The sequence below is a fragment of the Pempheris klunzingeri genome, chromosome 4 (genome assembly GCF_042242105.1).
Source record: "Pempheris klunzingeri isolate RE-2024b chromosome 4, fPemKlu1.hap1, whole genome shotgun sequence".
NCBI lineage: Eukaryota > Metazoa > Chordata > Actinopteri > Acropomatiformes > Pempheridae > Pempheris > Pempheris klunzingeri.
Window position 1 is genome coordinate 10557921 of NC_092015.1, and position 10655 is coordinate 10568575.

At 37.8% G+C, this 10655-nt stretch overlaps 1 protein-coding gene across 1 annotated transcript; it reads right to left on the reverse strand.

Annotated features, from left to right (window-relative positions):
- Positions 1-681: 681 nt before the first annotated feature.
- Positions 682-10236, reverse strand: LOC139199826 (extracellular calcium-sensing receptor-like). Its single transcript, XM_070829001.1, has 7 exons — positions 10215-10236; positions 3493-3700; positions 3124-3412; positions 2287-3042; positions 1978-2205; positions 1741-1864; positions 682-1580 (listed from the first exon to the last, which is right to left on the reverse strand). The coding sequence occupies exons 1-7, from the start codon at positions 10234-10236 to the stop codon at positions 682-684; spliced, it is 2526 nt and encodes an 841-aa protein (XP_070685102.1).
- Between the last annotated feature and the right edge of the window lie 419 nt (positions 10237-10655).

Sequence of the window (10655 nt, forward strand, 5' to 3'; positions counted from 1 at the left end):
TGAGATTGTTTTTAGTGTTTTTATGATGAGAAATCCCTTTGGTCCACATGCCTTTGCAAAATATGTGCATATTATGCTTGTGTGATGACAGTGGACATGATGAAGGCTTGCAGAGGTGCAGCGGCAGCCGATCAGAATTACTGCTTTCAACCATGGCCTCTTGGCAGCCACTTCCCAGTCCTGTTTCCTGAAGGAGAAAGTCCAGAATCCACTGTAAACGTGCCCATTCATTCAATTGCAGGGTGTCACCATGTGATGGTGCTTTCTTCACAAAAACACATTCACACATGAGCCAGTGTGTGACAGGCCACAGTACACTGCTGAGTCCTGTGTCTTTGTTTAGGTCATGGTTTGAACAGTATGATTCCCAGTATTACAGTAGCTGATGGGATATGTACTGCCCATCTAATTGTAAAAACGCATTACTCACATATGTTGTTTATGTACATAGTGTAAATATTTATTATCATTACAAAATATATTTATCTACTATTGCTTATTTTTCTATTCGCTGTTGTAACATGTGAATATAAATGAATAAAGTCCATCTCATCTCATCTCATTTTAACACTATAAACCCACATTCAGAGCACATTCACCTTGAATTTAGAGCAGTGTAATCAAGTCACTCCGAAAGCTGAAATAAATGGAAATATACATTTTGTTTAAATTTTAGTCAGATTATATTTTCCCCATTAGATTTTTCTTTGTGTTCAGTTCAGGTTTGATTACAATAATAAAGCATTTTGGTGCAAATATACAGAAAAGCAGCCCATAACTGGACCCCAAAATAGCAAATATCTCCACAGCTACAGTGAACTTTCCAGGAGAGCTGACATAAGCTGGGATAAAGGTGATCCACACTGCACAGAATATCAGCATGCTGAATGTGATGAATTTTGCTTCGTTGAAATTATCAGGTAACTTTCTGCCCAAAAAAGCGAGTACAAAACATAGAACAGCTAGGAGTCCTATGTATCCTAACACAGCCCAGAACCCTATGGGGGATCCAAGGGCACACTCAAGAATAATCTTATCTTTATAGTGGTTCATATTCCTGAACGAAAAGGGAGGGTTGATTGTCAGCCAAAGTGTGCAAATCAAAACCTGTATGAGAGTGAAACCCAGAACACTGAGCCTCTGCTGTACAGGCCCAAACCACTTCATCACATTACTGCCTGGACGTGTGGCCCTGAAGGCCATTAACACCACTATAGTTTTCCCCAGAACACAAGAGATACAGAGGACAAAGGTGATGCCGAATGCTGTGTGTCTCAGCATGCAGGACCACTCAGAGGGCCGGCCGATGAAGGTCAGAGAACACAGGAAACACAGAGTCAAGGAGAAGAGCAGCAGGAAGCTCAGCTCAGAGTTATTGGCCTTGACCAAAGGAGTGTCCTTATTGATCAAGAAAAGAGTGGCTACAATTAAAGTAAGGAGCACACCAAACAGAGTGAAAAATACAAGTAATATTCCCATAACCTCTGAGAAGTAGAGGAATTCAACAATTTTTGGTATACATGTGTCTCTATTTTGATTGGACCAATACTCCTCAGGACACTTTTTGCAGTCATTAGAATCTGTAATAGACACATTATTGCTATTATTATAATTTCATCATTTACATTCCAAAAACATGAGTGAGAGAATGTATTATAGCAAACTTTAACATGATACACAGAGTATGACAAGTAAATAATGGGTGCAAATTGCCACCATTCATGTCTGTGGTACATATACCTGTGCTGTTGCTAATTTCTCCCTCTGCGCAGGGTATGCAGTCATAGCAGCAGACTGGCTTCCCTTTCTGAAGGACTTTATGAGTTCCTGGATGACAGCTCTCACTGCACACTGACACAGGCAACTGAGAATAAAAGGAAATTACCATGTTAGATGTTATTTTTCAATATATTTATATACAGTTTTTTAAGATGAATCATTGTCAAACTAGATTTCACTGTCAGTCACGATATTTGCCTCTGTCTTTCCCCCAGGCCACATAATGGCTTCAGTGTTTAGGACAAACTTCCGTCCAGGCGGTAGGGAGGCATCATAATAGCCAACAGGTTTAAACTGGACTGAGCCGTCTGATCCATGCTGCCAGTTCACCACCTCATACCGAGCCACAGCTGCTCCATTGCTGTCAAACCACACCTGGTCCCCGTTCTTAATTGTAAAGTTCACATGCTTCAGTGAATCTACTACCTAAAAAACAGTAAGATATTATGTCAATATGTCAATTTATAAAACCAAGAAATAATCAATGAAATTATTGTTTCTTTTTACCTGCCAGGGAGTGACCTTTACTGTCCTGTCACATCCTTGACTTCTAGAGCATTTTAGGATGCTGTGCAGCGAATGGGCCACAGTGTAGATGGCTTTATAGATGTTACTGGAGTATCTCAGTTCTGCCACATCATCATCATAATCTTTAAGCTCAGTTAGATCCTGGTTTTCGTCGCAATTTGCTTTTTCAGTCACAGTGTCCCTTTTTGTCTCATTGCACTTAAACTCTGTCTCCCAGAAATCTCTGCTTAAAAAATCTTCCAGGCCACTAATATTGGCCTTTTGCACAGCAAAACCCAGTGAACCCCCCAGCACACTAAAGCTGGTGGGAGTCACAAGGCTGTCAGCAGTGATCCAGGCCTCCACACCAATAAACTGCCGACCTGTGATGTTGTGCACACTCAACTGCTGTAGAAGGTTGTTCATCTCTATGTGGGCAAGGAAACCGACAATGACTCGGGCAGTGCTCTTTCGGATAACTTCCACCACTTTCAGGAGTTTTTCTGGTTCTGTCCTGTGAAATTTCTCTGTATACTCTACACACACTCCTTCCTCCTGTGCTGCAGCCAGAAAGATGGCCATGCCATTGTTGCCATAGTCACTGTCACTGTTGACTGCCCCAACCCAGGTCCAGCCAAAGTGCTTGACAAGCTGGGCCAGGGCTCGGCTTTGGTAGAGGTCACTGGCAATGGTTCGAAAGAAAGATGGATACTCCTTCCTGTTGCTCAAACACTCACAAGTAGCTGAGTGACTTATCTAGGAATACAAAAAATAGTGGCAGAATAAGGAGAGTTTTCATTTAATGTACATATTGTTACACCGAGACATCCCTCTTACCACTGGTATTTTGAATGGTCCTGTAGTGCGTGCCAGTATAATTGTTGAAGAGGATTCAGACTCCCCGATAATAGCATGAACAGATGATTGACCAGAGCAGCTCTTACCAAAGGTCTGCTCATCACCATTCATCAGGGCCATCACCGCACGCATCGAGGATAATGTTGAGCCACAGTTGTCATAAATACGGTACCCAATAGAAACATTCGGAAGAAGAAATTCACTTTTGTTTATTTCCTCAATTGCGAAGATCATGGTCTGCGCAAATCGAAACTCCCTGAGGTTAACACTGAGGAAAAAAGAGCAAAACACAGCCTTGTATTTACTATGAAAAACAAGACAGTATTTTTATACAGTGCTCACACTAACCTGGAACATGTCAGACGTGTTGGTTTCTCTGTAAAGGAAAGTCGAGGTTGTGTGATTTTGCTATGAATGGAAAAAGCTCCCCCAATCATGACATCTCCTGTTTTAGACAGCAGAGGGAACTCTGGACTCCCTAGAATCTGACAAACAGATTCCTCCTCCGCTGCTCCAAAAGCAAACAGGAGCCCTATGAAAACCAGCCCTAATATCACTTGTGACATTTTCAAGTCAACCCAACACAGGTCGGGGATCAAAGCAGGCTTTAATGTGACATTTTATGTAACAGCAGGCATCACTGGCCTCTTTTTAGCCAATCAGAGCTAATTAAGATAGGGCAGTCCTACTTTTGCCTTGCCATGAAATTATAATTTTCCAGATTAAGTTCTTTGTAAACAAAAGATGATAAGTTATCAAATATGACGCATTGTTATAAATTAAGCTGTCTGACAGTATATCAAAAAGGAAAAATGAATGATTCACACGAACCAACTACAAAATTTAGTTATGGTATAAATCAGTCCATTGATGATAATAATCCAAAGAGTTTATATTACAATATAACACATCACAATATTCTGCATGATCAGCACTTTTACATTGTATATGTGAAGGCTAATTCTGTCCTGAAGTATAAATATAATTGTAAATACAGGGCTTTCTCTATTTTTACATTGAGATATTTCTGTTTTCAAGCAAGAGGTTTGAGTACTTCCACCACTGATGACCTTTAATAATTTTTGTTTATGAAAAGGACATCTTATCAAAACAGGGTCCATTCTTTTTATTGTATTTTAATTCAGCAAATTGTACTCACTTGCCATTTTTCTCCCATAGTGTTGTATTGGACATCAAAGAGCGCATACAAATAAGCAGGCATTAAAGCCTGTCATGTAAGAAATAGAGATATAACTCTCTGCAGTGCTATTTATGCCTTAAAATATGGAGATGAACTCCAGACAGGAGATGAAAGCCAGAGACTCAGTTCAAACTTCACATCTCACTTCTCTCTCTGTAACTTTATATAACTTTATTTTATAGTTTTTAACTTATGGAAAGCTTTTGACAGAAATGTCTTCAATAATGACAATATAGTATGTTAATTGTATATGTTAATTATAGGCAATAGGCAAAAATACAATTCCTTTGTTTTTTTAGTTTAGTTTGAGTTCAGTATTCCTTTGTTTTTGAATGCACTCACTAATTTTTACTGTGTTTTGATGCAAATTGTGATGCAGTCTTGTGTTGTGTGTGTGGTTCTACCAGTTTTTACCAGTCAATTAAGATTTTACCATGTAAACAATGTTGTAAATTAGAAAAAGAATATATTTGTTTTTTGTTTCTCTGATTTTGCCCTACATGTCACATCAGTTCTTGGGAATTCTGGGAAATTTGATAAGGGAATTAAAGTGATACTTTTGACAACTGATCAAAACACAATTCATAAACACCTAATTTAGCAAGGCATTGGGCCGTGTGATATTTAATTTGGTGTTATTGTTATTTTTCTACCAAACGGATGTTTATTTGTCAGCTCAAATGCCTCTTAGGCCCTCTTTAATTAAAAAGGAAACTGTTGTAAGTGTGTTTGTAGAGATGCCTGTTAGTTTATATAACACCTTAGAGCTCCTCTGAGGGTTTGTCATTCGGGGGCTGATTTAGTAGGAACACATGTGGTGCACATGTGCAGGTGCCTCAGGCCTGACCATGACCTACACCTCAGGCTTTTCCCACTCACAAAGATAACACACACCAACAAACTAACAAACTCCCTCTGGAGTTCACAGTGTCTCCAGCCTGCCTCCACACCTCTCAACTCTCAACTTACACTGGAAACTTCCCTTCAGGGCTCTTGCATCATGATCCCCTTAAGATCTCTACTGGAGAACTTGAGGCCTTTGCCAAGACTGTTCCCTTGCAATTGACCATGATGATGTTTTTCTATCTATCTATCTATCTATCTATCTATCTATCTATCTATCTATCTATCTATCTATCTATCTATCTATCTATCTATCTATCTATCTATCTATCTATCTATCTATCTATCTATCTATCTATCTCACCAGTTCAATCCATGGACCACTGATGAGGTTCTTTTCAAGTATTTTTTATCATGACAAAACACTTAGACCTTTGCCTTTTTTAAAAAATCAATGCACATTATGTTGTTTTATGTTTTATGCTTTACATTATGCTCGTGTATCAGTAGTGTACATGATGAATGCTTTTACTAGTACAATAGACATGAATAGTTTTGAAATCTTTTATTTATATGAAATAAAAGATTGATACATCCTGAACATTGAAATAATGTTGCTTTTTAGCTCTCGTCTATGTGTTGATATTCCCCATAACGTGTAGTTACAATCACTACTGACTGGTCTGACCCTGGTCCAGCCAAAGTGCTCGAGGAGGTCGGGGTCAAAGCAGACTAAATATGACATTTTAGTAGAACTGGATCAGCATTGGCTGAGGCAGGTTGAACTTCCTGAGCTGGTCTAAGAAGTACAGACTCTGATGGGCCTTTTTCATGAGTGTGTCTATGTCGGACACCTGCATTCAATCTTTCAACACATACAAGAGACAAAGGTTGTCAATTCTTTTGCTAATGAAAAAAACATCTTGTGAAAACAGGTTTCCAGGGTCCATCTTGTTTTATTGCAAAATTCACATTATTTTAATTCAGCAAATTGTAACCAGTTGCTATGTTGTTTTCTTACAGTGTTACAGTGTCATCTTTATTTTATAGGTTTGAAGTTTTGGACAGTTTCTGACAGAAGCATTTCCAATAATGGCAATGCTGCTGTAAATCACAGCCCCTGCAGTATGTTAACACACACACATATGTGTTCAAAATGGTAATTGCCAAAATGTTTTTTATTCAAAATGTTTGTAATAAAAACGTTGGTAATGCTCTAGATTGCAGCCCACATATAGTGTAATTACTCTGGAGGTAAGTGTAATCTTTTGTACTGACCGTGTATCAGTGGTGTTTATATAAATACATATATGTAGGTACTGGACATTATTTAAACTACTAGCTACCCAGTCTAATATTACACTGTATGTATGACCTACTTACAAACAATATGAATGTCTTTTAGATATCATGATATATTCTTGTGTTGTATTTGTATCATATTTCATCAATCAAACAGACAAGACCTAAGTCGTTATGTACACATACAGTATTAGTTATTAAAATGACTGCCCTACTCCAGTTAAGGGTAGTTTGACCTATTTGAAAACACCCACCAGTAGATCTTAGTTTTAAAACTATGTTGGACAGATAATACAAGTGGGGAATGCCTATGGACTTCCTGTCACGCTTTGTGCATTCTGCTTTTCACAGACAACACATTAGTAAGTGTACTTTAACAGTAGTAATCTTTCTTCATGTTTCTAATATATCTGTACCAGCAAGTAAGATTGAACTAAATAATGCTGTAGATTAAGAAAATAATATATTTTTGTGTTCATTCATTTTCTCCTATTTTGCCCTACATGTCACATCACGTTTAGGGAGCTCTGGACTTTAATGAGGAATTAAAGTGATACTATTGACAACTGATCAAAATACATTTCATAAACACCTAATTTAGCAAGGCATTGGGCCGTGTGATATTTAATTTGGTGTTATTGTTATTTCCTACCAAATGGATGCTTATTTGTCAGCTCAAATGCCTCTTAGGCCCTCTTTAATTAAAAAAAGAATATGCTGTAAGTGTGTTTGTAGAGATGCCTGTTAGTTTATATAACACCTTAGAGCTCCTCTGAGGGTTTGTCATTCGGGGGCTGATTTAGTAGGAACACATGTGGTGCACATGTGCAGGTGCCTCAGGCCTGACCATGACCTACACCTCAGGCTTTTCCCACTCACAAAGATAACACACACCAACAAACTAACAAACTCCCTCTGGAGTTCACAGTGTCTCCAGCCTGCCTCCACACCTCTCCTCTCAACTTACACTGGAAACTTCCCTTCAGGGCTCTTGCATCATGATCCCCTTAAGATCTCTACTGGAGAACTTGAAGCCTTTGTCAAGACTGCTCCCTTGCAATTGACCATGATGATGTTTTTTGAACAACAACAAGAAACAGAAGTGAAGTTTCTATGCTTTAAAAATAAAAAAAATGTGGGAGGGGAAGTAAATCTTCTGTCTATCTTATCTTATGGCCGGCGATAAGATTTCTAAATTTGCCACAAAGTTAGAAGTGTGGTACTGAAGAGATTGAAAAAATACACATCCACATGTGATTAAGAGGAAAATCAACACGTACAAGGATTAAAAATTGTGTAAGGCTGGATTTCTTTGTATATTTATTAGTTACAACAGGGCAGCACCACAGGAAGCACCTGAGTCAGTTGTAACACCTTATGACTACGTTGATTGAAAGTGTGTCAAACTAGTTGCCAAGCAAACATAAAAGGCATGTAAAACAAGTAATGTATGGATGTTTCAAAAGTCCACATCCTCCTACCCCAAGTGGTAGTGGTACAACGAGTACAAAATGTCAACCTTGTTAACATATTTTTGGCCTCTAAACGTAACCACTGTAATGTGTATACACACAAATGCACTATCACACTCCTGTCTCTGCTTTGTAAACTATCCAGCCTTATACCATGGAGAATGCTGCCATCTCCTGGTGATATTGTGCAACTGCTGATAAGGTCTAGTAATGATATGATGTACTACGATGATGATGATGATGATGATGATGATGATGATGATGATGATGATGATGATGATGATGATGATGATGATGATGATGATGATTATGATGATGATGATGATGATGATTATTATTATTAGTAGTAGTAGTAGTAGTTATAGTAGTAGTAATATTATTACAATAGTAATAGTCGTCAGAAGAAGAGGAAACGGTGACCTGTCCAACACAATTAAAGCACAATGATCACTGGAAAAACATGCATTAAGAGTAATATGAATATTGATATAAATTTAAATTTATAGAGTGCAAAATAAGAGACAGAAATATGAGGGTTCAGGTGGACCAACTTATAAGATAAAAGTAACACAAGGGGTTATAAATTGGAATTGGAGCCAAGCTTAATGTAATTGAAGCATTTCATTACATCTTAAAATCAATTCTAATCTTAACTGGACTTTTAATGTCCCCTGGTAGATAACACACGAACCGTGTAATCTGAGAAAATCCTGACAGTTGCTCATAGTGATCAAATAGGTTCATTACTATAGGTACAAATACTTTAAAACCTTTTGCTGACCTTGCTGCTAACCCAGGTGTTAAAACAGCTCATTTGGTATGGTTTATAGTCTTAATGGCTGCACTACTTAAAAAGTATTTTAGACTGAATGTTGTCCCTGATAAAATGCTGAAATAAAGGTCACTGTATACCAGAGGACAGCGGCTTCTGCACTGTGCATTAAATTATGTGAATTGAATTTGAATTAAAGTTAAAGGCTCTGACATTGCTACAGGAATCAAAGCATGTCATCATGTGACCTTCAGAAATCATCAAACTCAGAGAGGGACTGAAATCTCAACAAGCACACGTGTGCTTTGTTGGCCAAAGACCAGCAGGACCATCAGGACATGGTCATCTTTTGTGATCAGACTTTTCATTCTGCCTAACATCTGGCTGTCTGATGATTACGTTAACATCTGGAGAGCATCTCTTGTCACATATGACATGAAAGCAAATTAGAGACATATTGTGGATGGAGGAACACCCAGATCCTATTTGCTCACCCCAGAGGTACTGTTAACCTAGAAGGACCTGTGAGGTAGCCAGGCAGGCCAAGATGCATTAAAGCTATAATAAAGAATCAGGGTTACTTCGCCCTAAAACACAAATTATTATACCTTGCTAAGCCAACATATTATTATTTATATTATTCATATTATTTATTTTTTGGATTCATTTTAGGCTTATACTTATAATATTAATATTTTGTGTTGTTATGACAACTATGACACTCATTACACATAGGACACAACATGTTTGTCTGTTAGGTTTATTTGGCTTATACATAAAATAGATGAATGTGTTATTTTACACCTACATAAGATCACTGTATAAGGAACCATTTGAAACTGAGTGTTTTTGTTTCTCATTGGAGAAAATTCTCTTGTGTTTTCAATAAGCACCTTCTTAGAATCACAGTATCTAAAGACAGACAGCATCTACATCAGAAAGCCAAATAGAACCATTTATTGCAGTCAGAGTGTGTTTAACAGCCTTTACCAGCTTTGTTGTGTTTGACCTTTAGATTAAATTTTATTCACTCCAATATCAAAGTAATTAGTGTACGAGGTACTGAATAATAATTCTGCTGTATTCTTGCTAATTAATGAGAGTGGCTTGTTTTGAAAGAGGCGAAATCACCTTCCATTAAATCTAAAAATGAATTAATTTCCAGCACAACACCTGGTGAGCTCCGATTTCATAGCCTCAGGCCTAGATGTCATCAGTCTTGTCGGAAACACTTGCTTGTCTTTGCTTGCCAAGCAGGCCCCCTGTTCACCATTAGTCCTCTGGGTAATAGGTAAATTGGCAGGTTTAAGATGACGCCACCTCCATTCCAGAGTTTACACAATAACAAGTTTTCCCAAGCGTGTGTTACGCTTCAGTGCATGTTGTTATTCATGCCTGAATAAGATTAAAACAACACTTTATGCTCATAGGCTATTCCTGAAGTTCACAAACAAGTCACCTCCCAAAACACTTCAAATACACACACACACACACACACACATACACACATACACACAGCATGTATCTCCCAGTAACACAATGTATACTGTAACTAAAGAATACTAACCTATCACCGACCCTGACCCTAACCTTAACCGTAACCATCACTAAACAAATGGTTTAACACTTTTTGTCTTATCAATAACAACATATGCTCACAGTTTTCAGGCCTCATCAAGTATGTCATACAAGAGCACACACACACAAACACACACTCTCTGTCGTACCTGTCATGCACGCTCCAAACATTTAATTAGGTATTTTGTTGTATCTATTGTTGTATTAATCTGTAGCTAGTGAAATAAGAAATATATATATATATATATATATATATATATATATATATATATATGGTAAACGTAGGCCTAGATTATGCAACCAGCAGCTGTGTTTTAATACATCTCATACCTCTTTTAAATAA